Raw genomic sequence first — 25,490 nt, forward strand, 5'->3', positions numbered from 1 at the left:
GGCAGAGGGAAATGCTCCTCTAAGATCGTTAGTTATCGGTCTTCTGCAGCTTCCTATTCGTGGTGTGATTCTGCACAGGACAAAGTCAGTCGCGGGCTGGGCTGCTATCAAAGGGAATGAGAAGCATCTCCAAGGTCGGAGGCTGGCAGCTGACGATTGTGGAAGCTGACGTATGGCGGGGAAAGGTGTGGCTGTGGCTGTGGCCGTGGCCGCGACTGTGGCTGACTCTTACACGTTAGTAAGCACATTCTCCTCACCAGTCTCGCATCGCTGCAAAGAAACTCGATCAAATTCAAAAACCATTCAAGCGTGGAAATCTATTGCGCTTCGTGTGCCCATGAGCTAGATGTGGTTCCTCTTGACTCCTAAGCCGCAGATCCTTGCCTTCCCGATGCCTCCCTCTCTGTATGGTGGTTTATTTGTACAGATGTGTATCCAGTAGGCCCTTTAGCACAATCCTTCTCCCAGTTCGATAAATGCAAATGGCAGAAACAAAGGAAAAGGAAATAATGCTGCGCCCCAGCATGTAAGACTGTTTTGTCAACTTTTACTATTTTACCCGTTTTTTCGTCCTTTTTGTGCGTTTTTCTTTTAGTTTGGTGCATCACTTGCTCTCCGTCGGAGCAGCCGCTTTTTGGTCCTTCTCGGCCGCGACATCCTCACCGGAAGCGGCCGCCTCCAGCAGCGCCCGCTCCTGCTCCTCGTCAATGTTGTCGACGTCCCGCGGTGTGGCCAGGCCCTTCTTCTGGTTCACCTGGTTCTGCTCGGCCTCGTCCTCGATCAGGTCCTCCTGCTCCCGCAGCACCTCGAGCCGCTGCTTGTTCGTCGCCTGGCCCTCGGCATTGTCGACCGCCAACTCGATCTCGTGGTAGAGCTCCTCCGGGATGGACGACAGCACGCCCGTCAGCGCCTCGATCTGCGTCTGCACTGCGCCGCCGTCGTTCTTGCCCGTCGACGGCTGTCCGTACATGTATGCGCTGCTCAGCACCAGCAGCGTTGACGGCACGCCCTCCTTGAGCCGCAGGTCCAGCCAGGTCTGCAGATCCTCGCGCAGCCGCGCCGGCGAGACGCCGTACGACTTGATGCCGCGGCTCGCACACGCCGTCTGCAGCTCCGCCACCGTCAAGCTGTCGACGCCCTCGTAGCTGATCGCCCGATCGTCCCGCTTGATCTGCCGCATCCGGTGGCGCACCTGGTACCGCAGCATCATGTCCGTGCCAAACGTGTTTAGGTTCATGTACCGACACATCGACACTAGCTGCGGCCGCGACAGGTTGTCCAGCGTCATGTCATCCTTGAACGTCTTGCACACCTTGATCACGTCCTCCGCCGTCGGCTGCTCGCCCGTCGCCCGCACCTTGCGGAAGAAATTGGTGAACTCGGCCCGGTGCGCCGTACCCGACTGGATCGGCAGCCCGGTCTCCTTCATCGTCTGCCGCAGAAACGTGCTGACCTCCTTGCGCGTCGCCCGCAGGAACGACGCCTTCTTCTCGCGCGACTGCTGGCCCTCGTAAGTGCTCGGCAGCATGTTGGGGAACAGCCGCAGAGCCACCGGCAGCAGCAGCTCCGCAAACGGCACAATCACAAACACCGAGAACGGGACCAGCCGGCTCAGGTCTTGCACCGTCCGTGTCAGCTGTCGGTGCTCGCGGCGCGTCAGCTCGTAGCCAGCCGCCATCTTGACGGCGAGTCGCGTGCTGATCTTGACTTCTGTCGCCAGCAGCTTCGTGCCGTCCCAGTAGTGCTGTGCCTCCTTCTTGATCTTTTGTGAGAGTGTCAGCTTCACCTCGTCCGCCTTCTTGCCGCTCTTGGCCTCCAGTGCCACCACTGGCTTGCCCTCGGAAGCCGCAGCATCGGCTGCAGGCGGCTGGCCGACCGCCTCGGCGAGAGGTGCCGTCTTGGATGACGAAGTCGCCGTCGTCTCCTTCGCCTTGGCCTTGGTGGAAGTCTTGGCGGAGCCTGCCGCACTCGTCTGGCTGTTTTCTTTCGGCAGAGGAATCTTAGCCTTTTCCGGGTCGAAGCCAGGCGGTGGGCCGGATGGCGGGCCGCCGACTGCAGAGTGCGTCTCTGTAGAAAAGCCGCGTGCCGACGCGAAGATCACAAACGAGACGTTGTCGCGCATGGCCAGGTTCCGGGAGTTCCGCATCAGGTTCATCGTCGTCGAGCGCATGGCCGCGCGGGGAATTGTTCGGCCTGGAGGACACCGTCAGTCGGAAACACCAAAACCAAAATTACAATAATCGCCGACAACATACCCCTGCCCAGTAGACTGCTGTTGGCCGCGGTGGCCCGGCGGACCGCAGTGAGAGAGGCGCTCATGATGGGTTTGGAAACTGGCGGTGCAAGGGATGGAGGGATTATAAGACAGACTGCAGCAGCAGCAGCACAACAACAACTGAAAGACCGGTTTTACAAAACACAGCGCAGACAGAATCGACGCTCGTTCTGTTGCAGCGGGCAGGAAGGAGCAGATAGCGGAAATGAACCGAATCTTTCTCACGCTTAGAAGATTCTCAAAAACAGGTGAGTGCAAGGAGGAGGATGAGGGCGGACTAAATGGGAAGAAGAGGAACAGGAAAACGTTGTCCAAGTCCAGATGGTTCCGTTTCTTAATGAGCCAATGGAGCGCCCCTGTCATCCTGTTGCTGAGTACTCCGTAGTCTAATCCTGTAACAGAGTCACGTGGTTCGTCACATGTCGAGGTACCCACGGCTGCCCAATGTGCTGGCTAATTGCGCCATCTCCTGGAGGCGTGGAAGTATCTTATTAGCTCTTGTCTCGGCTTGGGCGGGGCTTCTCCGGCACTGAATTTGGCGCAGGAACCACGTAAGAATGCTGACAGACCGCCGATTGCGGGCGTTCATTCAGGCCGGACTTAGCGCTTCCCAACACAAAAAAAATCTTCGGAGAATGAAGTACTTCACAGGGCCAGGGCTTGTGAAAGGCAATGCCCCACTCTATGGCTTTCTCCACCAGGCGGCTCCGATGCAGACATGTCGTCACTCCGGGGGCCAACATGCTCTATTTACGCCGTATTGTTCCTCCGTCCGACTTTGGATTCGGCACATGTGAATTTGTACGAGTACTGAGCAGGCTGCCACTCTCTCGGCAGTACGTGGTGCAACCACCGACCAATCTGACACTGTGGGCTAACAATGTGAGAACCGTCGTAGCTCGGCGACCGTTTTTAACGGCGTGCTCTCTTCATCGACTACTCAACGAACATAGTATACTATATCCTCTCGACCTATTTTTTCACTTCCCCACACTTCATTTTGATTAGCGACCCCATTTCTCCGGCCCGCCTCTGCGGGATCGTGCGATAATTCGACAATATAATTGCCTATCTAGCTCTTTTTCTTGTCCTTTTCCCCCCTTTTTCCTGTTTCTCCTCTCCTCTCGTCCATCCTGCGCATCGCGTTCTTGTCGCTCCTCCGATCCTCAATCTCGTCGAGTGCCATACGTCTGCGCAATGCGACTCAAAAAGGCCGCCCGAGTCATCCTTATCGGAGCTCCAGGCGTGGGCAAGGGGACGCAGTCGGAGCGGCTGCTACGTCGCTTTCCCCAGTTGGCCCACCTAAGCTCGGGCGATCTCCTGCGGCACAATGTCAAGACCCGGACGCCACTCGGTATGTTTCCTCTTGTCTGCGTCCTTCCGCTTTCTCTTGACTGACCTCTCCGCAAGGCATCAAGGTCGAGAGCACGATCAAAGCTGGCGGCCTCGTGCCGGACAACCTCATCCTGCGCCTCATCCGGAACGAGCTCTCGACCCGTGGCTGGCTCGTGTCTAGCGGCTCGCCCGACCTGCTGACGATCGCGGCCAAGTCGACGGCCGATGATGCCGGTGTGGCCACCTTTTTGTCGCAGCACAAGGCTGCCGTCGACGGCAGCATGGCCGGAGCTGCGGCCGAATCGCGACTGTCTGAGGACCCGGCCGCATCGTTTCTGCTTGATGGCTTCCCGCGCACGGCAGCCCAGGCGGCACAGCTCGATCTGTTCGTGCCCGTCAACCTGGCCATCTCGCTCAAGACGCCCTTTGAGGTGGTGATGCAGCGCATCGCCAGCCGCTGGGTGCACGAGCCGTCGGGTCGGGTGTACAACGACTCGTTCAATGCACCGCGTATGGCTGGCCGTGACGACGTCACGGGCGAGCCGCTGGTCAAGCGGCCGGACGACAGCGAGGCCGTCTATCGCACCCGCTACGATAAGTTCCTCGAGACCAGCACGCCGCTGCTGGCTCACTATGCCGATCGCGGCGTGCTGCTTGAGGTCGAGGGCATGAGCAGCGACGAGATCACGCCAAAGCTGTTTGCTGAGTTTGAGCGCCGGTTCGTGGACTGAGCAGGTGTTGGGTGGCTTTCAGGTGGCTTAGTCTTTGTTTCTTTTTTTTCTTGACGATACGACATGACGGAGAAACGACCATTTACTCTGTGCTGGAATATTGGAAGGGACGGGGCGTTTCTTGGAGTTTATGTAGCTCAGACTGATGTCTTCGCTTTCGCACTTGTCTGCCGCTGTTAGGATAGTGTTTGTTGGATATGACGCTATTTGCTCGCACAACATCATATGCTCCGATTATGTGCGGCCAGTGCCCAAGCTGGCCGGGAAGTCATATTGAGTGCTGTGTCGCCAAACAGCGATGAGTCAGGAGGGGCGACCACCGTATCCATAGCTGTATGCTAGGATACGGCCAATGTTGTTTCGTACCAGTTTTGATGCCAGTCTTGCCTGAGAGCACCTTAAGCCAGTCAGGTACTGTATCGAAAGCACGGAATAAACCGTATCAGCAAGGCGATAAGTATTGTTCTCAAGACGGCGAACAAGAACGGTATGTCAGCGGGAGTGTTGGCCGATGTTTCCGGCCAAACAATGGGATCTAATTAAACATTTATGATAAGTAAGACATAATAGACGATGAAAGAAGAGGGATGCTTACCCTACAGCATTTATCGTTTTAATTTTCATGCGTTTCTATTCCGCTTTTCTGTAGCAACGTTTGCATTGTGCTGTATGTTTTCGGCGGGTTTTCGATGCAGCTTCAGTGCGCTTGATACGAGCCTATAATTGTTCCTCTTGTAACGGCGATGAATCTTGCGCATCTCTGTAACAAAACGGATATTTTGGTGTCTACTAGCAAGCTGAAAGACACATCCTAAATGAGTCTTAAGCTAAACGGGTTTTCTATTACTAACATTACCGTCGACACAATCGGTATTGTATTAGTGAGCCTTTCTAACTTCTCTCTACTGTCCTTTGCACATACTTGACAGCTACCCCGTACTACAGCCAGGAAAACCAAGGTCTCTAAGAACATTTGGCACAGACGGCTGGGACAAACCGGGGAACTGCCGCCAAACCGGGAATATGGGGAGTTATGGACCTTTTACATCACAATTGCATTGACAGGGCAGAAGCAATTAATATCGAAACTCTAGTTTCGAAGAAAGATTACTGTGATCAGTACCCATTGTGTGCAACTTGCATTGCCTCTTAGACCAAGGACGAAATTTCAATACGACGACAATTCGACCCCAACCCATATTAAATGGAACATTTGTTTCATTTATGTTTCTTGGTTGCAAACAAGGCCTCCTCAGATCTCAACTTCTTCCAAGGCCGGGATCCAATTATTGGACTGCAAGGTTGGAACAGGGAGGGCATAAGCCCCTGCTAGAATGGTGCTGCAGGACCGGTTTCTGTCGTAGTACCGGGTGGACCCATTGTTATTGTAAGAAAATGGGGAAAGATTTATTAGTAGAGTTGTTTTTTAGAGGTGTATTGATAATCAGTAAGATGTAACAGGCTGGAAAGGTACTAGATTGAGTGGTTCGCTGTCATTCGTTGCGGCTGTTTGCCGCGAATTCTCTCCAAAGCTCTGCTGCTACTTGTTTTATAGGTTGAGGTGCCGTTCTGGCTCGGGCTCTATTCGTCTTCTGCATGTCGTATCTTAGAAGATGTGGTTGCTCTGCAATGTTGTAGAGGCAGTTGATTTTGTAGAAGACGATAAGATGTGAAGAGTGATCAGAGATGACTTGAGGAGGGTTGAAAAGAAACCCCCGCATTGTATAGCGCTCCTTCCTTACTTGCCATTTTCAAAACTGCTTGGGTTAAGCTTTCCTCGAGGATCCGTATTGATCTAGGAAAACAGGTATGACAATGGTAAAGCTTGGCCAGACATATATCGAAGATTCATCAATGGACTGTTTTCACCACCAAGTAGCCATGAGTTTTAGACAGTGAGCTGTCGAAACAGAGGTCTACCTACAGTGGATTCAAACTTGACAACATCGGTTAATCCGTTGAAGGACACCGTATCATTTAGTGGGACACAGGAACAGCCTCTGATACGGAGTACAGTGCTACAAATTCCTGCAGACGCCTCGTCATCAACTCATCCTAGACAAGTCATCATTCTGCACAGCACCTGTCGACCTGCATTCGTCATGATCCTTTTTCAGAATCTACTTCGACGTCCAGACAAGTCGATCTACATCGCCGTCGCAACATGGCACACACGTGATTTGCTGGATTGGCCGTTGGGGCGCCAGTGATTTTTTGCTAGCGATTAAGACACAGAGACCACAGAGGCAGAGCCGCCCCTGTCCGCCGTCTCGTCCGCCGCCCTCTCCTGATCTTGCCGTTGTTTTATCATTTCTTTTTTTGCCGTCCTTTCCTATCTTGAGGAGAGACCGGAGGAAAATATAAACAGGTTGTTCCCGCGCGCCCACCATCCGGTACAAGAGAGAAAAAAGTGGTTCAAAACAAAGATGTGCCCGAAGAATTTCTCTTTTTCATTTCCTTTTTTTGGTGTTGCTTTGTATTTAAGAGAGAGATGCAGGATATAATTTGGGTGTGGTTTCCCTTTTTAGAACTTGCTGAACTTCTTCACACCCTTGCCGGTCCGGGGAAGCACGCGCAGGACGTTGAAGCGGACCTGTGAGCTGGTTAGCTTGCTTCCTCTCATCTCCCCGCCCGCGTCTTTCAGGGTCTGCTTACAGTCTTGCTCAGGGGGCGGCACTGGCCGACGGTGACCTGGTCACCCTCCTCAACACGGAAAGCGGGCGAGCAGTGAGCCGCCAGGTTCGTGTGCCGCTTCTCGTAACGGGAGTACTTGGGGATGTAGTGGAGGTACTCTCGCCGGATGATCAGGGTGCGGTGCATCTTGGTGGACACGACCGTGCCGGTAAGGATACGGCCACGGATCGAGACCAGGCCGGTGAAGGGGCACTTCTTGTCTGCAGCGAGGGAAAAGAACCTCGGTCAGCAATGCAGTTCCTCTTCATATCATTTCAAGCCGCTCAAGGTCACGCGGGATCAGAAAATATCGAAACGACTGCTGCTGGCTGGCTGGCTGACTAGTTAGACATAGGGCGAGCTGTGCTGTCGGCGACCATCCGAGCTGCGCGTCTTTTCCGTTACGTCTTGTCGTCGTTGTTGCGATGCCAAATTGGGCGCGGAGACCGCTACCAAACGCTACCAGTCCTCATCTTCTGAGAGCATCTAAGCCCCAAGTTTCCCTCCCACAAATCGCTTGGTCGTGTCGGATTCGGTCTTCGAGATGCCAAGGGTGCCTCGTGTGCCATGCAGCCAGCCGGTCGAACATTTTCAGAGCCCCTCTCGCTATTCGCGCCCTGTGCCCTCCACATCACATTCTGACAACAAGCTTACCGATGTAGCTGCCCTCAATGGCGGCCTTGGGCGTCCGGAAGCCCAGACCAACGTTCTTGTACTACATTCCCAGTAAAGTCAGCGAAACGAGTCCGATCGCGGTGCGAATTCTTCTCGCCTCTCTCTTTCGAAGCGAGACATGGAGGTTGTGTCAAAGCGTACCCATCTCCGTCCAGCCTTGCCCGGCCGCGAGGTCTTGACCTTGGTCTTGGAGTTGAGGAAGATGTGCGGCTGCTTCTGGAAAGCACGCTCGGACTGGACGGTCAGCTCGGTAGCCATCTTGACGGATTGATTAGTATGGAAGAGTCGACGACGACGACGATGTTGGGCGTGGTGGCTGCGAGTCGGGGATGGTGAGAGAAACGAAAAGTTTAAAAAAAGGTAGCTTTCGCTTTTCGGGGGGTTATTTTTTTCGTGTGCTGGTTGGTGGAGCACACTTTTTGGGGCCGGCGGGAAAAAATGAACACGAAAATTCAAAATTGTGGGAGGGCAAGTCTCCAGGAAAAAGTGGAGTCTCAGCTGCAGGCCAACCAATTGTTAGTTGCGAAGCGGAGTAAGTCACGTGTCAGACAGTGGCTTGGATTTCAGCCACAACAGGGGAAAACAAAGCACGGAAAAGCCAGGCTCCTGTATTTCAGTACTCCGTATGCTGATATAGATAATGAAGTAAAGATGATCAATGGAAAGATACAGTCGGAAGGACATCAAGCCCGTTTCCTCGCCTTGCTTTTATCTATTCGCTAGGTTGGTGATCTCCCACAGGGTCCGAAGGACGGCAAGACCGCCTCCCTGCGTCTCGACTGTCCGGCCGCGGCCCCGTGTATTGGGATCCGCGAGGGCTCTCGTCGTTGTGCGGCGCCCATTTCTATGGGCTCGTGTGGCACCTCTGGACGACCCGCCCATCAATGGCCGTTGCTCCTCATAAGGGTCGGGCGCCGGAGCTCCTTGGACGGGGACAGACGTCCAAGTTGTGTCATCGGGCACGCCATACGTCCGATAATCGACACAGCTGCTGTCTGACGACCATTTTGGCGACATGCCATCCAGAGAAGCAGCGGATATGTCTAGCAGGCCAGCCGTCCACCACATGCCGAACTTGCCGTCAGAGTCCTTGGTGGCGAGAGCTGCTGCGGCATTGTGTCGGATCCAGCCCAAGTAGGAGACACAGGCATTGCGATGGTTGACTGATGTCTGGCTTTCCTCGGCCGCGACCGCGTCCAATGGTGCGCAGAAGGCCGACAGATGGTGGAAGTAGATGCCCTTGAACGTCTGGCTGTCCTGGGAGCATTCGCCGGAGATATCGCACTGCTCCTCCAAGACGCCAGCACGGCCAAGACCGTGCCAAGGTGGCAATTGGCCGGGCTTCAAAGCATCAATGTTGTCGACAGGCCGGTCCCGCCCGAGGTCGTAGCCGGTTGCCCGGATGACAGACTGTATCAGCGCATGGCCGTCGTCCAAGAACCTCTCGTCTGCGGTGGCCTTCCACAGGCCAACCTGGCCGGTCAAGACAACGCCCTGGTTGTACGTGTAGACCATTTCGTTGCGGACGTCGCACTTGGTATTGGGGTTGGACGCATTGCTCCACCCGTTGATGTGGAAGCCATCTATGTAGAGGCCTTGGCGGTTCATCATGCCCGAGCTGGCCAGCCAGTCGTATGCGTCAAGTGCAGCCTGCAAGTGCTTCTTCTCGTGCGGTTCACGCGAGCCTTGCTGGTCTTTGGCGGGATCCCTGACCCGTGGGTCGCGGTCACTCGAAAACGGCGACGGGTTTGGGTCACCGGGGAAATAGAGGTACATGGATGCGGACGAGGCAATAAACAGCTCATTGGTGATCGAGTTTTTGTAAGGCTCCAGGCGCGGGTTCCACAACATGCCGCCTCCACAAAGCGTGGTGTTCCAGCCCCGCGAGGCAAGATCCCAGAAGATGCGGGCGCGGTGAGAGAAGGCAGGGGTCCACAGGTTGCCGTACCAGGTCTGGTTCCGCAGAATCTCCGAGACATCCTGGCTCGGATAGATGGTGGAAGCGACTGTTGCGGGGACATCGGACTGGAGGTAGATCAGGGTGTGGTAGTTGATAAACTCGATGAGTTCCAGCCAGCCCAGAACGACCCAGAGCATGTCATCGTACGCCTCGTTGCGGATGGCAAAGGCATCCTGGCCAAAGTAGTAGCTCAAGAGCTGGGAGAAGTACGTCGTGATAAGATTCTCCTTGGCACGAGCATCGTCGTCGTGGACGGGCAGAGTGCTGGAGAGCGAGCTGAGAGCGCCAGCCACGTGGGTTCCGGTTACGGCTGCTGTCCAGTCGATTGCCTGGGGCCAGGTTCCCAGCCACAGCTCAAAGTAGTCGCCCTGGAGCACACGCAAAGCGTCCAAGAACTCGTCGAGCACGTCAAAGATGGGCTTGGCCTTGGCCTCGGCACAGCTGCCCGAACGGCTGCAGGTCATGCCGGCAGCGCTGCGCTGAAAGGGGCCGGGAGGGATGCTGCTTGCCGCGGTGGTGCCGAAGAGCACGGACACGGCCAGGCCAGCACAGGCAATCCTGATGGGGTCGTGAATCATGGTTGTGACAGCAAGGGAGAGAGAAGGAAGAGGCGAATGCAGGAGAGGTAGCGTCGTCAACGAGCAGCCCAAGGCTCATGCGGGCTGTGGACGCGTGAAAGCCGGTTTGGACATCAGGGCCGCATATTGCGTCGTCTCCAGTAAACTTTGCTCCCAGACCGGCTGGGATGAGGGACGCTCTGAAACAAGTGGCGACGCGCGTTGAGAGACAGACACAAAGGCCGGACGGCGGCGGATCCAATCGAGGGCTCTGCGGTCCGCTGGCAGCAGTACTGGCTATCGGGGACAGAGGGGCGAACAGAGCGACAAATGCGGGCTAGATTGACGTCGAGCACGACAGGGAGTAAGAGGGCGCAGCAGCCAACAGCAACAAGCGCAGCAGAGAGAGGGGAAAACAGGGAGCGATTTCACAAAAGCAGCGCAGGCGTAATATGCTGAAGAGACGGTGTGCTGGTGACAACGTTATACGAGGGGTGTCGATCAGGTCAGAAGGAGGAAAAGTGAGCAGTAATGCTGGATAGAGGGCAGGAAGACGAGGATCCCAGCGGCTGACCAACCAGAGGGCGACACGCCGAAATAGGAATGAGCCCCCCAGCCTCGGTCGGACGGCCCACTAATGCACCTGTGCAGTGGCCGTGTCCGGCCAATCACCAAACTGGCGAACCTGCTGCAGAAGGCGTCGCTTTTGTGGGGAAGCTATGTGAGCGGCAGTACTCCGTAAGGCTGTATACATCCAACTTTGGGGGCTATCTGTTCGGCAGGTGCTTCTCCTAGGTCTACGGACAGGTGACTGAATCTCACACCCAGCACGTGGTCGCGTTCGATCATCTGGCCACTGCCATCTTCGGCGGCCTTGGCACGGATACTCACCAGTGCCATCGCTGCAAAAGGTCGGCATTGTTGACAACGAGCATGTCTGGCCGGGAGCCGCAATCCATAGCAGCTCTTTGTGCGCCTTCTTCGCCGTCGGCATTGCATACCACAGTCCTTCTACTCCGGGCTGCCCAGTGTGAGCCTCTGCCAACATACACTGCCGTTTTTGTAGGAGCAGAGCTTTCTCGTGGAGGGCGGAGTAGATTCAGGACCTTCCTACTCGCGAGTATAACATAAAGGACCGTTTCCGTTTACTTCTAGCCTCATAACCTACTCAAGGCGACCAAGTGTCCATGTACTGTATCAAATATTCCTATGGGGTACAGCATGTATGTGTATCACGTGACGTCGAAATGGCGGCCACTCTGGACCAATAGACACGGTCGAAAAAATAGAGACAAGAATCGACACTGACGACCGACCATTCCAAGGCACACGGCCGCTCCAGCTTTTGTCTCCCCCGCATTTCTCCTTCACCCTCCTTTCGTAACACCATCGGTCGCCAATGGGCTGGTTCGACAGTCTGTTTGGCAGCAGCGAGAGCAGCGCGAGCCGATCTTCCGATCCGCTGGCCCAGCTGGATCCGAAGCTGCGCCAGTTTCTGGAGAAGGAGTCGCCGGTCAAGTACCATCCAGGCCGGAGCGATGCGGCGGTAGCGGACGAGAGACAGTCGGTCAGACAGGAAGCAGAAACAGCATCTGCATCAGCAACATCATCATCATCATCATCAACAACATCAACATCAGCTGCTGCTGCCTCAACAACATCATCAAATCCAATCGTCCCGGCCCAGAGCCTCTACCCCGATGGACGGTATGCCGACATCTGGAAGACGTACCGGCCGCTGGCCGAGATCGAGGCTGAGACCAAGAGCGACCACGAGCGGCTGATGGACGTGCTGGACGGCTACCAAGAGCGGCGAGCCCAGATCGGTCGGGCGGCACTCGAGAACTGTGCGCTCGAGCAGGTCGACTGGAACACGTGCATTCGGTCAGGACCGTTGAGCAGCCGCCTGACCATGTGTCACGCGGAGATGAAGAAGTTTGAGCGGTGCTACAACATGCAGTCGGTGTGTTTCACCTCTCCCATTTTCGTGTCCGTGTTTTTCCTAACAGCCCAGCGTCTCCTCAAGGCACTCGGCTACCTGTCGACGTACGAGCGGCCGCCTGCCGAGGATGAGCGGATCCAGGTGCACGCAGACGCGCTGTACCACCGCATGCTCGACCAGGAGGCTGCCGTCGAGCTGGCCAAGATTGAGGGCCGTCCGGCGCCGGTTGTCTCCATGGACGTGGGCATTTCCGGCCTCCCGGCTGCAGCATCACCCCCCATTCCCGCCGATGTCCCCGAAGACATGCGCAAGGACTGGGCCGAGCGGCTGGCCGGCGTGCCCGAGAACGAGCGGCCGGCCGAGGAGGCAGCCATGCGGGCAGAGCTGCAGGCCCGGCTGGAGCTGACCGGCCGCGTGGCCCGATTGCGGGCAGCCCAGGCAGCCGAACGTGAGCAGCGCAAGGCCGAGGGCAGGGCCACCTTGTCCGACCGCGTGTCCGGACTGGTCTGGGGGAAGTAGGTGGTTGGACAAACTGTACAATAGATGCGTTTTGGGAAAGGTCGTAACCCGAGTTGTTCAAGCCATTCGATACCGAATTCAGAGCCGGCTGATTCGTTTGTCAAAAGCTTTCCCATTCATCACGTCCCCCTGCCTTCCAGCATGACGGCCGTCCGTTCGAGAAAGGCGTTAAAGTCCATGATCTGTTGCAGCACGCCACCACCGCCACCACCACCACCACACAGCTGCTCTGCCACTCGGCTGACGACCAGCTCCAGGTTGCCCAGCTCTGCCGTCTTCTGCTGGGCAGCCGTGAGGTCGGGGGCAGTGCGGCCCTGCTCGACGGCTAGATCGACGTCGTGCATGGCCGTGGACATATCTGCGCTCACCATCGCCCGTCTACTCGCCTCCTGGTGCTGTGCTCGCAGGGCGTCCATCCGCAGGGCGACCTGCTCTCTCTCGGCGCGGATTCGCAGGATTTCTTCGCGCAGCGCCAGCTTCTGTCGATGGGCTGCCCGCACGCGGCGTCGCAGCGCCAAGGCTGCATCCACAGCTGCCGCCTGTGCCAGCAGACGTGCTCGTAGCTCGGCCTGGAATGCCTCGAGGGCCTGCTGTCGCGCCAGGGCGTCTCGCCGGGCTTCGCGCGCACTGCTGTCGCCGGCCGCCGTTGCTGTCTTGGCCTCGGCTGCCTGTGCTGTCGCTTCCTCCAGCTTCTGCGCCACAATGTCTTCGCACACCTGCGCCAGCACGTCGATCACGTTGACCCCGCTGCGGTTCGCATACGGTATGTCTCCGTTGTCCGAGTCCGAGTCCTTGTCGTCCAAGTCATCGTCGCCATCGTCTTTGCCCGCTCTCGTCCTTCGCCTTTGCCGGCTGAATCGTTGCACCGTAATGGGAATTGGAGGTCCGCTGCGGCCCTTTGTCGTGCTGTTGCCCTCGGTCTCGACTTCGCCATCTTCTTCTTCTTCTTCTGCCTCTTTTTGTCGTCGCTTCCTCTTCTTTTGATTCGTCTGTTCCCGGACAGCCGGTGCTCTCGCCTTTCTCGTCTTTGTCGGACGTGTTTGCAGCTCCTGCTCTTGTTGTACTTCCTCCTCCACCACCTCCACCCCCTTCTCCCTCGCTGCCCGCGGCTGCTTCTGCACAGCCGGGCTCTGCTGCTGTGGACCTGGTCGTCGTCGTCGCTTGGCCATCGGCACGATCTCTGGCTCCGCTGCCTTACGGTCAGATCCCAGCTCCGGTGACGGCTCGTGCACGTTGCTCCTTTGTGGACGTTTCCTGCCAATTGTCCGAGCAGCTTCCACCTCGTCAATGGCTTCTGCCTCTTCTTCCTCCACCTCCACCGTCGCTGCCACGGCCGGCGGCCTGCCCCGACGGCGCTTCACCTCCTGAGCTGGCGGCGATGATGACGGCACCTCGGCCGTGCGCCTCGTCAGCATGACCGTCAGCGGAGGCGGCTGCTCGGGCGAGAGCTCGTCGCGGTCTGTGTCGGCTGCCACGGCCACGGCCAGCGTGCTGCGGCCTGGCCGGCGCAGTCCCGGTCTCGGTCCCGGTCCGGCTCTACCTGACCGCACGTTGGCGGCCGACTTGCGAGCCAGCGGTGACGACGACGGCATGATCGCCGGCTCGACGCCCGGAAGCGACGGCGACGACAGCTCGTCGAGAGCGTCCGGGCCATCGCCGCTTCCGTCAGCCGTCGCGGCCGCGCTGCGTCGGGCGCGAGCCAGCCGCGAGAACAGACTGGTGCGGCCGCCTGCTCGGGTCGTATCGACGGCCGACGCGAGCTCAGGAGACAGAGTTTCCTGTCCGTTGTCCATGTCGTCGCCTTGGCCCTCGTCCTGGCCCTCGTCCTGAGCCTCGTCCTGGGTCTCGTTCGCGCCTCCGCCATTCCCAGACGACAGTTGCGGAGGTCGCCGACCTGCACCCACCACCGGAGGGGATGATGATGCTGCCACCATCACCTGCTCGTCTCCCAGCTGCATGCCGCTTCGTCGGCCCAGTGGTGATCCCGAAAAGGCTTCCTGCAGGGCGGCCGTCCGGTCGGCCGCTGCGCCCACCGCCACCGACCGTCGCCGCCCGCTGCCCGGTGCGTCCATCGGACTCTCGTCCACCTGCTCTTCCTCGGCCACCCGCACCGCTGCCGTCACCCCCACGGGCCCTTCATCCTCCCCATCGAGCTGCCTCCTCTTGGCAGACGTGTTGGGGCTCGCTCGCACAGCTGCCGGCGTCGGCTCGGTCTCGACAGCGGCCTCCTCTTCTGTCGGCTCGGATGCGGGCTCTGGTTCCGGTTCCGGGAAAAAAAGATCAAACGCCGCCTCCTGCACCTGGTGTCGTCTTGCTCAAACAGTCAGCGGCTTGGCTCCAGCGGAAGAGCTGTCTTCTTTCTCGCTAACTTACTGGGCACCTCGCATGCGCTGCTGCCAGCGCTCTTCGCGGTCTGGTACACATTAGCAGGCGGCGAACAGAAAGAGAAACACCGAAAACGCAAGCACCTACTCGTTGCCATCTTGGCCAAAGGCACCCGGTGTGCAGACGTGTGATCGTGCAGTGATGATTTGGCCAGAAGCTAAAGCAGACGCGTCAATCTATCTATTACCATTGATCAAGAAAGCGCGACGCGGGGATTCAACCAGCAGGAACGACCGACCCGCTAACGCTCAGTGTAACCCAGCCCGAGCAGCTAACGTGTGGGCCAGTCCCGGCCAATCAAACCGGCAAATTACGTCGCAAGCAGCAGGCCATTTTAGATATCCATCCAGGTAAAAGAGGCAAAGCTACTCCGACAGGCCCTGCTCAATAGACCCTGTCCGACTCTCCACGCTGCGATGGCCTGCCGTTCCGGTGTCGCCGCATCTATGGCCTCGCGCCTTCTGCTGCGGCCGTCCTGCCTGGCACCTGGCTGTGGCCTCGTGGCCTTGTCCTCCAGCTTTGGCTCGACATCGTCACCATGGCAGAATCAGCCTCGTCGCAGTGCCCATGTGCGCTCCGCATCAAAGGCTAGCCGGTCACCAACCGTACGGCGCGCAGAGAGAGCAGAGAAACAGGCGGTGCGACCCCCCGGCCTCGAACACGGCCGTCCTGCCGCAAACCGGGTCTTCCCAGCAGACCCGTCCGTGCTGATCGTCCCGCTCGAGGCGGCCATCGTCGTGCTCCAGTCCGAGCTCACGGCCAGCGACTGTCTTGAAATTATCGCCTCGTGTCACCAGGCCTACGATGGCGATGCTGTCAGCAAGGCCGCTCTGAAAAAAGGTGAGGGTCCTGCACCCAGAGGCCGCATTTTCCCAGCTGGCCTATACCCTCTAACGTCTTGCAGAGTATAATCTATCGCCCTACAGCATTCACTCCGTCGCCCTGCTGCTTCTTTTCGGCGCTGCCACCACTGCTGACGGCGCCCGCCACCTGCCCCTGGCCACTACGCTGCTGCATATGGCCGCCGAGGCCCCCAGTCGCCCCGGCGGCTACCTGCCCTCGACCCTGACCGTTCTCAGCATGTTCAGCGGCAACAACGTTCCCGGCCAGCAGCCTCAGCAGCCTCAGAAACCCCAGAAGCGCAGACTGCGCGACATGCAGTTCTACCAGGACGCCGAAAAGCGCTTTCTCGACTACCTGGCTGCGAACCAGAACCTGGTGCTGTCGCCCGCTTCTGGAAATGCTTCGGTCGAAGATGTCGTCATGCAGGCCAACGCCTTCACCCAAGCCGGCTTGCTAGCGGAGGCTGGCGGAAACCCATCCAGGGCGCTGCGCTGGTTTCGCGCCGCCAGCGTCGTGGGTACAGAGCTGTCTGGTCAAGTTGACGGCGCCGACATCGAGCCTCGCGAACCAAGATGGGACTGGGAACGGCGTTGTCTCGAGGCCATCGGCCGACTGCAGACCACAGAACTACGACAGCAGCAGCAGGGAGGAGATGCTGTGACACCACCTATCGATAGTACGGAAGAGAAACAGCAACAGCTGCTCTACCAGGAAGCAAGAGCTGCAGTGCGCACAGCAGCTCTGGCTCTCAACAGCGGAGTCGCATGTCTCCTTCTGGCGACTGAATATGCCACCAGAGAGATCTCCTTGGATGGCGGCCAAGGCGGAACGCTCGAAGAAGACGACCCGTACGAGGTTGAAACGCTGCTCTATCGAGCCGCGGCAGCGGCCATTCCGGGCGCCAGCGACGTTCTGGCCGCACGCCTTGAGGCCAAGCTGGCTCTGAATAGGAGTGGCAGTGGCAAGGACGTCAGCAAGGCCTCGCCAGAACTCGAGCTGTTGGCCGAAGAATGGCGAGCTCTTGCGACAGCGTCCAGTGGACACAAAAATACACAAAGTACTTAGCAAAGGACTACGAATCAACGATGAAAAGAAAAATAAAACAAAAAAGAAGAAAAAAAGAAAGAAAGAAAGAGAGAAAGAAAAAGAACCAGGGCCAGTTACTCAACCATGGCAAATCGTGTATTAAATTGCCCGTCTTTCTGTCCTGTCTAACCCGCTGAAGAGATAGAGCCTGGAACAACAAAAACAAAAATCCGTGGGTATATGGTGGCCGACACAGACAGCACAAGCTAATCAAAGCGGCCAGCTTTCACAAACGCCACAGCAACTTGCTGTCCGTATCCTTATATCCAACGCCAATAGATATCCATCAGATGATAAGCGCTCAGTCTCACGTTCACACTCACGCCTTCCTGGCCCGCTTGCAGCCTTTACCAGAAGAGAGCCTGTCGTCCTGGCTACCTTCGCCGTCGTCGTCGTCTTCGCTCTCGCAGTCGTGGGCTGCGCTCGTCTTGTCGTTTCCCTTCTTGATGGAGATGAGACAGCCCTGCTGCTTGAGTCGCTTGGTCAAGGCGGTGCTGGCCTGCATTCCCGGGAAGTCTTTGGCACTGTAGACGATAAAGACACCGCTCATGGTAGTGGCTAGGATGGGCGATGACCCGCCGGTGCGCATATTCCTAGGATCCAGCACCACCAGCACGAACTTGAGTCGAAATGCGCCTGGAGTGCGGCACGATAGGTCAGGAAAGCAGAAGAAACAGCCCTCCTCGCCGTGTTCGTCCTCGCCGACAAAGGGGCTCGACACCAGCGTGCCCATCAGCCGTCGCTGCTGTCGGTAGTCCTCGGGCATCGCCGAATTGTCCTGCTTGCCTGTCTCGTCCCAAATTGAACAGTGCAGCACCGCGAACTGGATCCGCATTCGTGCCCTGATCTCCTCGCGCGTCGCTCCCGGCATGTTGATTGCCATTTGCACTATTGGTGGCGGGTCAATCACCCTTCGGTCTCGTTCTCCAAACCCACACGACCGCGCTGCCATTGGCTGCTGCCGCACCCATATCCGATACTCTGACCCCATGACTGGCCCGCTGGTCCTTGTCGTCGGTATGGTACTTGAAGGCGTCCGGCAAGCGTCATGCGCCTTCTGCGGCTGCGGCTGCTGCAGCAGCTGCTGCTGTACTAGCAGACGGGCTTGGATGCGCTTGTAGCGTGACCTCGACGGCATCTGCGGGGGCACAGGGGTGACAGTCTTCCGCTCCGTTGGAAACTGCGCCAACCCGAGGGGCCGCTGTGGTGACATCATGGGGTGCGGTGCCGTATCACTCAAAAGGCCCGCAACGGACATTTTTTTTGTCTCGCGGTATGGCGAGGCAGATGCCAAAGCCGGGCGGTCGTTGCAGGTTACAGAGTAGCCTGCTGCTACCACCGGTTGATGATAGTGTGCAGGCAAATTACGACTGTGGTGTCGAGACGACCGGTCGCTAGAGGCGAACGATTGAGCTGCTGGTGATAGTCGAGGATCAGAGCTACTCATGGGAGCATGCACACCTGTCGACCCTGACAGGCTGCCATAGACTTTGCCCGACGAAAGTATATGTGGCGGCATCTGTCTTTCAGGAGACGGGGTTGCATAGTTGGCAGCCGGAGTAGACGAGGAAGGAGTGACGGCGTTGAAATCTCTGTAAGGCGAGGTTAAGGATGCCGGATCGGCTGAAAGCAGGCTAGACAGTCCAGGAAGCTGGACGCAGTCTTGCGGTTTCGTCGGTGCAACGACCCTGTGATGGGTTTGGGCATAAGCGGAGACATTATCACCGACGTCGCTGCCTTGTCTCGGAGGGTATGGATCCTGGGCCCAGTCGCGAAGAGGTCTTGTCATATCGCCCATGGCTAGACCAAAGCAGTGCAAGAGAGACGGCCACAGACATGGGGACCGAGAGAAGCTATAAGACCGAGAGAGAGAAGGTTGAGAGGGTGTGCAGGGGTCTGATTAGTGGCAGCGGCAATGACAGCGGTAGTGATAGTGCAGGGAAGAATGGGCGAATGGTGCCTTCTTGTTGTCGAACCGTGTCAGACCCTATATGATTAGCCATCCTGTCTTCTGTACGGAGCTGAACCAGGCAGGTGGATAGCTTTGCGTATAAGGGTAAGTTGGGCTGATATACTTGTAGAAAACTTCGGGAGGAAGGAAAAAGGAGGGAGGGGGTATGTATTTCTCTGGGCACTCCAAGTCAACCAATGTAGTTTCGGCAGAATAGACGGACAATGGAAGAGACAGTAGTACGGGGTGTGTGGCAACAGTATCGATTGGTGACTTTGAATTTATCTCTTGTCGCTCCCTGTCCCGATTTCACCTCTCTCCTAAAAGGGAATAAAACCGCGGACTAGCCGAAATTGGCGACACGGAAGCACTCAGAATGATTAGTGACAGGATGGTCCATGCAGGCTGCAGTGTCGGTGCTAGACGCCCGGCCAGTTGAACAATGCGGTAGCACGACAAACTTGCGGCGTCATCTGGGATACCGGGACGGCGGTATACGGGGGCAGACACCCAAGGGTTTGGAGCTTGGGGCGGGTGTGTGAAGCCCTGGTGTCCTAGGCTTGTTTGTCACCAAGTGGCTGCTGTTGTCGGACCGTTGGGCTGTTAGGACCGAGATGTGGCAGGGTAGAAAACGAAGAAGCACAGATGGCGGGAAGGCTGGGCTGAAAACGAAAGACCACAGTCGCTGGACTCAAAAATGCTGTGCTTCAAGAAAAAAACGAAAGGATGGTACGTCTATATACGTAGGTCGATCATGGCGATGATGCGAGAAGTGCAAACCGGCTTGGACAGCCAGCCAAAGAATAAGCCGGAGAGCGTTTTGGAAACAGGAGGGAAGGTGGAGGGAGTGTGTAAGCTGAAAGCTTGGATGTGAGCAGAGGATGAATCGCGCCGGGAAATGCCGTCCAGCAGCATGTATAGACTGTGGGTTGGGGGCGTGCAAGTAAACAGCAAGTCGGAAAGACAAGTGGAGGAAGGAGACGCCAGAGGTCAGTATAAAAACCCGTTTCCGCTGGCCATCAGAGAAAAAAGAGAAGCAGGTGAGCCGATGCTCAGATGTTGGACTGTTCCTGTTGGCGACGGCGGATGAGAGAGGACAGGACAATCGCCACTGTTTACCTCGCGCTCGGAGTGCGGACAGAAAGGAAGGAGCGAAGCGGACAGAGTGCTGCCTTGCCAATCTGGCCGTTCGCTTGTCGAGGCAGGAGCTATGGATCTAGTTAGTAGCTCTCAGGATGCAGAAGCTACAGGTGCGAGACCAGACAGGACGAGTGTGCTATAAGCAATTGAATTCTATGAAAATGGAGTGAGCTCGGAGCGGGAGAGAGAGAGTGATAGAAGGGGGCGTGGGTGTAGAAGACGGGTGTGTGACGGGAAAGAAGACAAACTGGTCGTATCTTATAAACAGCTCCAACAAAGGAAGGAAGATGGAACCCCCGCAACCCAGGCTGTTAGCATCGGCGGTCCTGCCTGCAACTCCCTTTCCTTGCTTCCATATCCACCCCCCCTCCACCTGGCAGCCGTTCTGGCTAGGCCGGTTCAGCAGGTTCAGCCCCGAGAAGACAGGACAGCCCAAGTGCTCATACACAGGTCAGTTCAGCCAAGGACTGCTCGGCAACACCGGCGTCGTATTTTTGCTTGTCGCCGGACAAGACCGAGTTCTACCGCCTTTTGGCTTCCAGGCTGGTCGTCTGCCCCGCTACATAGTACGACGTAAGCATAGGCATTGTGTCTGCTGCAGGTCATCCCTGATGTGAGCTGTTCGTCCGCCGTGCGTCTGCTCTTCTAGCGCCCGTCGCTAGTGAACAATGTCTTGGCTTCCCCGCCTGACTTTACGTCGTATGCGGGCTCTTTCGTGTACTTGGCAGCATCATGCACGATGGCGTCGCTCGTCTGTGACTGCCCTCTCGGCCTGCATGGCCCAAATACGCTTTGTAGACAGACACGTCTTTGCCCGTTTCTTTCCCCCTTCTCTACCTCCGGCTTTTTGCCCCTCAACCTTGGCCTCCCTTTCTTTCCGCTGTCCTGGGAAGCATCAATGTCAGACACACCGGCCCTTGTCCCAAGCTGGTTCGTTTTTGCGCGCTCCCAAACTGCTTTTGGTTAGAACTCAACAACAGCCGTAGATCATCAGCCTAGCGAAACCTGTCATGCAAGCGCCAGAACGAGCCATGAAGCGCAAGCTCCCCGAGCCATTTCCAAGTGGCAAATTGCGCCGAGGGAAGCTCAACAGCCGATCGGCTTGGCTGACTGGGCCGTCTGTCTGGTGAGCATCGCGGTGCCTGGGATAGGGAACACGAAAGAACCAACCGATTAACTGTATCACGCCATTCCCGCCATGCGGAGATCGACCATCTTTCTATATATCGCATGGACAAGGGTTCGGGGCTAGACTGAGGCCTCCGCTGCAGGACTTGCATCCTCGGCCAGGCTATTTGATAGGTCATAGATCGGACGGCGGATGTAAGGACGACAGAAAGAAGGTTCTCAAGGCTGGTTTTCAAGAAAGCTTGCCCCGTAAATCCGGATCGTTACTATTCCCCGCCCTTCTCTCGCCATAATGCAAGTCGTTTGTTCACAACCGACATGAATCACTGTTCTTCCAAAGTATTCCCTCATTTGAGCTAATAAACTTGCGTTGCATCCACCCGAGAGGCGAGGTAAGGTGTTGCCACCCCACGGAAGTGTAGTAAGATACATTACATAGTAGCAATAAAGGCCAAACATAATAACAACACATATTAGAATGCATGGTGACTATTCGGCTTCTTGTCCCACGTGTTAATCTAGCACATGATGTGCTCTAAATAATTCCCATGACGCTTTGAAAACGCTCCTTTTAATTCAAACATAAGCCCAAAAACAGCACCAAACAGAAAACTCTATATAAGTATCCCAGGAACTCTGACTACTCGTCCTCAACTTCGTTCACGGCTTCTTCCGAAAGCAGGTTGACCCGCTCGTCGGCAGTGGCGAAGGAGCCGCCATGAGCACCCGCACTCACAGCCACAGGTGTGAGCGGCTCGGCCTCGACAGCATCATCGCCGGCATCGCTGCTGCTGCCGGCGGCCTCGTTTCCTCCGTCCAGACGGTAGTCGCGCATCAGCAAGGCCAGAAGCAGGACGGGCACACAAAAGCCGACAGCGACGTACAACAGGGCGGTCATGGACTCCTGGTAGGCACGGATGATGGCGTCGCGCGTGGGGCTACCCCAGGGGTAGGACAGGGCGACAGAGACGCTGGAGTAGATGGCGCTGGCGTTCTGGCGGTCAGCCGACGGCAGATACAGCTCGAGCTTGGCAGGGACGAGGCGGCCCCATATGGCACCGGAGATGGCAGAGCCGATGGCGATGCCGACCTCACCCATGGTCAAATAAACGGCAGTGGCGGCAGAGACGAGGTGAGGCATGTGGGCGACGCTGGCCTGGATGCCAATCTGTGTGGGCACGCTCATGAGGCCGGCACCAGAGCCGACGGCGATCTGAGTGGCGACGAGGCGTATGGTGCCGGCATCGGCAGTGCGGTGACGCAGCATGCAGGCGACGCCGACGAGGTAGACGGTGGCGCCGGCGACGACAAACGGCTTGTAGCGGCGGACATGGCGGATAGCGATGGAGGCAGAGACGGCGCAGATGGTGGAGGTGAAGGAGAAGATCTGGGTGATGCGACCGGCGGTGGCGATTTCTTGGTTATGAGCGACGAGTAGGTACGAGTAAAAGTATGGCTGCACCGAGAGGTAGAAGACGGCGAAGAAGAAGAGGCCGACGCCACAGCCAGCGCAGAAAGTGACGTTGCGCAACAGAGCCAGCGGGATGAGCGGATGTGGTGCCAGATGCGGGCGAGCCTCCCAGGCCGGAAAGGCGAAGATGAGCAGCAGCAGGCCAGCGATGACGCTGAGGCCGAGCAGCGGGTTGGACCAGCCGCCAGCCAGAGAGCGCGACAGTGTCAGCGGCAACAGGATGAGTGACAGGGCGGCGCTTAGCAGCAGGATCCCGACGGCGTCGAGATCGGTAAGGAGGCGCCGCAAGGCCGATGATGCCTTGGAGGTGGTCCAGTTGGTCGAGACGGCTGAACCGGTCGGAGACGAGGTTGCAGGTCCGGAGACGGCCGTCAGGCCGAGACAGCCGCGCGCAAGTCGGCCTTGGCGGTGGCTGCGGTGCGTCTGGTAAGCGTTGAGGGCGAGCGAGCCAGCCAGCGGACAAAAGGCCAGTGGCAGCAGAATGGCCCACATGGCATAGCCCCAGCGCCAGGACGTCGTTGCTAGCACGGCTGCCGCGATGCTGGGGCCGATCCAGACCGTTACTAGGAAGGGCGTGTCGGGCAGGCTGGACAGCAGGGCGCGGTGACGCAGGTCGCTCGTGTCGGCAACGAGGATCTGCTGCAGCACCTGCAGACCGGTGATGCCGGCCGAGTAGAGAATCTGGGCGGCCGAGAACGTGCGGATGCTGTGCGACGACGCCATCTGCACGTAACCGGCAACGCAGAACAGTATGGCGACCGTAAATGCCTCGAGGCGGCCGAACACGTCGGCCATCTTGGCCATTGGCGGTTTGATCACGGCTGGAAAGTCAGGACATGTCGATGAAGATGAAGATGGAGAAGGGAAGAGAGATACGTCAGGGAGAAAAGGTAGACCGTGGAAATAGATTGGGGGAAGGAGCATGAAGGAAGGAGCGTCTGAAAGGAGCAAGGAAGACAATAAGGAAGGAGCATCTGCAAGGAAGACCATCTGAAAAGACCCTGAATAGAAGCATCTGCACCAAACGCGACATCACCCACCATTGACTACGCCCTGCACCACGTACACCGTCGACAGCAGCGAGTGATTGTTGAACGAGCTGACGGCAAACGCCGCCAACGGCGCCGTCACCTGGCCCTCGAGCGACGTCGTGAATGCCAGCAGCAGCAGCCCGGCATAGGCGATCGCGAGGTGCCGCGTCGGTCGAGACATGTCTGTGTCGTCCAGCGCTTCCCGAGCCAGCTCCTCCTCGTCTGGGCGGGTCGGTCGCGGAGCGCTAGTCGAGCCGGTGTCTTGGCTGTCGGAGGCCAGAACGGCGCCGTATGCGTGCGGCGCGCCTGTGTCGTCGAGAAGCCGGGTGCCGTGGTCGGCTGTGCTGTCGTCGTTGTCGACAGGACGACCGTCTCGCACGGTCATGACGACCGCAGATCTGGACAGCGGGATGTCGTCGGAAGACGTCGGAAGACGGCCAAGACGGCGACGTAGGCAAAAAACAAACGCAGGTCGATCCTCGACAGAAAAGACAAAAAGGCAAGTGGAAAAAAACTAAAAAAGGCAACAGGAATGGTCTGCACAGGAGAACGGGACACCGGATGAAATAATCGGCAAGGAGGGAATCGGACACGCAGCGCACAGTCGCTTCCGATCGCCTCCCCTGCGTCTCAGCTCCTGTGACACTCTAACAAAAAGCAACACATGGAGGGGAGAGGGGGGGCGCGGACGGCTGGCTCTCGGGCGGGCGCAAATGGCGGCAGTACGACGTGGGATGGCGGCGTGGGAGGAAGAGAAACAGTCGAATTATTTCCCAAGAAACCCCTTGTGGCGCCTGCGGCTGCCTGCTTTTCCACCACACCAGCTGACAGACTGGTCTCGTCGGGATCGCCTCGCTCGCCACTTGTCAGCCTTTGGTAGAGCAATATACGGCAAGCTGCGACTACGGAGCTTGCTTTCATCTGCAGCCGCAAAACGCGTCACCTGTAGCCACGTCCGACTGGGGAACGGGGTACTAAGGAATACCACCCGTTTGGGTGCGGGTGCAAGGCCAAGATGTTGTATTACGCAGTACATACTCCGTGCTCGTAAGATGCGCCCTTTGGTGCCCAACTCTATTCTCCACCAAGACCCATCCTCGCCTGCTGATTGGCTGGAGATTATCTGATAAAACCTGCTGATTGCATGCAAGGTTTCTGACATTCTGTCACGAGGAATGGCATTCCTAACCAACAGCACGCTGTCTTGGATGCAAGCCGGTTTCTAAAAAGACGAGCACGGGCAACTAACGCGCCGCTAAACTCTAAGCCTGGACCATCCCTTTTTCTGCCGCGTTTTACGAAATAGAAATATCAGTAGTCTGGCTTTTCAGGGCTGCACTCGCTACAGCCACTCTCGTAATACTTTTCATTAAAACCGGAGTTCGCCGACTATCTTTTGGTGGGGGGTTTTCCACACTTGCATAGGCATCAGAATTTGCGGATAAAAAGCTCACTTGGACATCAATGCCCGCGGCCCGAGGCTTCTTTTCTAGCGACGATAACCTAAAAGGCCGAAATGCTCTCCGATCTTGATCAGTGTTCCTTGTATTGAAACCCAGATTTGCGTTTGCTCGCTGCTGTATCTGCGCGAAAAGCGGCCGTTCAGAAATATGATATAAGATACAAACAGCACTGCTGCTCTTCCTCCAGATAAGATACATACTCCACACAGTTAAAAAAACATCATTGCTCCCCGCCAAGTCTGGGGCAAGTCGTACACGAGATCAAAAGCAGGAAAAAAAACCCAATAGAAAGCATCCAATAAAGCCAACCATAGGGGCTTGTTAT

At 57.2% G+C, this 25,490-nt stretch overlaps 9 protein-coding genes across 9 annotated transcripts; 3 read left to right on the forward strand and 6 right to left on the reverse strand.

Annotated features, from left to right (window-relative positions):
- Positions 1–604: 604 nt before the first annotated feature.
- CMQ_7903 (mrs7 family protein) lies at positions 605–2,319 on the reverse strand (the record flags this gene model as incomplete). Its single annotated transcript, XM_014313543.1, has 2 exons — positions 605–2,193; positions 2,256–2,319. 2 exons carry the CDS (start codon positions 2,317–2,319, stop codon positions 605–607), a joined length of 1,653 nt encoding a protein of 550 aa, XP_014169018.1.
- A 1,153-nt stretch (positions 2,320–3,472) lies between these two features.
- Positions 3,473–4,341, forward strand: CMQ_7887 (adenylate kinase 2; the record flags this gene model as incomplete). Its single annotated transcript, XM_014313527.1, has 2 exons — positions 3,473–3,629; positions 3,686–4,341. 2 exons carry the CDS (start codon positions 3,473–3,475, stop codon positions 4,339–4,341), a joined length of 813 nt encoding a protein of 270 aa, XP_014169002.1.
- A 2,524-nt stretch (positions 4,342–6,865) lies between these two features.
- On the reverse strand, positions 6,866–7,947 carry CMQ_7856 (40S ribosomal protein s11; the record flags this gene model as incomplete). The annotated part of the gene is made up of 4 exons (XM_014313496.1): positions 6,866–6,934; positions 6,997–7,235; positions 7,669–7,729; positions 7,831–7,947. 4 exons carry the CDS (start codon positions 7,945–7,947, stop codon positions 6,866–6,868), a joined length of 486 nt encoding a protein of 161 aa, XP_014168971.1.
- A 450-nt stretch (positions 7,948–8,397) lies between these two features.
- On the reverse strand, positions 8,398–10,227 carry CMQ_8004 (glycoside hydrolase, family 76; the record flags this gene model as incomplete). The annotated part of the gene is made up of 1 exon (XM_014313644.1): positions 8,398–10,227. The coding sequence occupies one exon, from the start codon at positions 10,225–10,227 to the stop codon at positions 8,398–8,400; it is 1,830 nt and encodes a 609-aa protein (XP_014169119.1).
- A 1,378-nt stretch (positions 10,228–11,605) lies between these two features.
- On the forward strand, positions 11,606–12,667 carry CMQ_7947 (uncharacterized protein; the record flags this gene model as incomplete). The annotated part of the gene is made up of 1 exon (XM_014313587.1): positions 11,606–12,667. One exon carries the CDS (start codon positions 11,606–11,608, stop codon positions 12,665–12,667), a length of 1,062 nt encoding a protein of 353 aa, XP_014169062.1.
- A 119-nt stretch (positions 12,668–12,786) lies between these two features.
- CMQ_7833 (uncharacterized protein) lies at positions 12,787–15,149 on the reverse strand (the record flags this gene model as incomplete). Its single annotated transcript, XM_014313473.1, has 3 exons — positions 12,787–14,977; positions 15,041–15,080; positions 15,140–15,149. 3 exons carry the CDS (start codon positions 15,147–15,149, stop codon positions 12,787–12,789), a joined length of 2,241 nt encoding a protein of 746 aa, XP_014168948.1.
- A 349-nt stretch (positions 15,150–15,498) lies between these two features.
- On the forward strand, positions 15,499–16,960 carry CMQ_8014 (uncharacterized protein; the record flags this gene model as incomplete). Its single annotated transcript, XM_014313654.1, has 2 exons — positions 15,499–15,892; positions 15,957–16,960. The coding sequence occupies 2 exons, from the start codon at positions 15,499–15,501 to the stop codon at positions 16,958–16,960; spliced, it is 1,398 nt and encodes a 465-aa protein (XP_014169129.1).
- Positions 16,961–17,300: 340 nt separating this feature from the next.
- Positions 17,301–18,779, reverse strand: CMQ_7778 (nuclear divisionprotein rft1; the record flags this gene model as incomplete). Its single annotated transcript, XM_014313418.1, has 1 exon — positions 17,301–18,779. One exon carries the CDS (start codon positions 18,777–18,779, stop codon positions 17,301–17,303), a length of 1,479 nt encoding a protein of 492 aa, XP_014168893.1.
- Positions 18,780–21,840: 3,061 nt separating this feature from the next.
- On the reverse strand, positions 21,841–24,087 carry CMQ_7819 (siderochrome-iron transporter; the record flags this gene model as incomplete). The annotated part of the gene is made up of 2 exons (XM_014313459.1): positions 21,841–23,492; positions 23,712–24,087. The coding sequence occupies 2 exons, from the start codon at positions 24,085–24,087 to the stop codon at positions 21,841–21,843; spliced, it is 2,028 nt and encodes a 675-aa protein (XP_014168934.1).
- Between the last annotated feature and the right edge of the window lie 1,403 nt (positions 24,088–25,490).

The sequence above is a fragment of the Grosmannia clavigera genome (genome assembly GCF_000143105.1).
Source record: "Grosmannia clavigera kw1407 unplaced genomic scaffold GCSC_82, whole genome shotgun sequence".
Classification (NCBI taxonomy): Eukaryota; Fungi; Ascomycota; class Sordariomycetes; order Ophiostomatales; family Ophiostomataceae; genus Leptographium; species Leptographium clavigerum.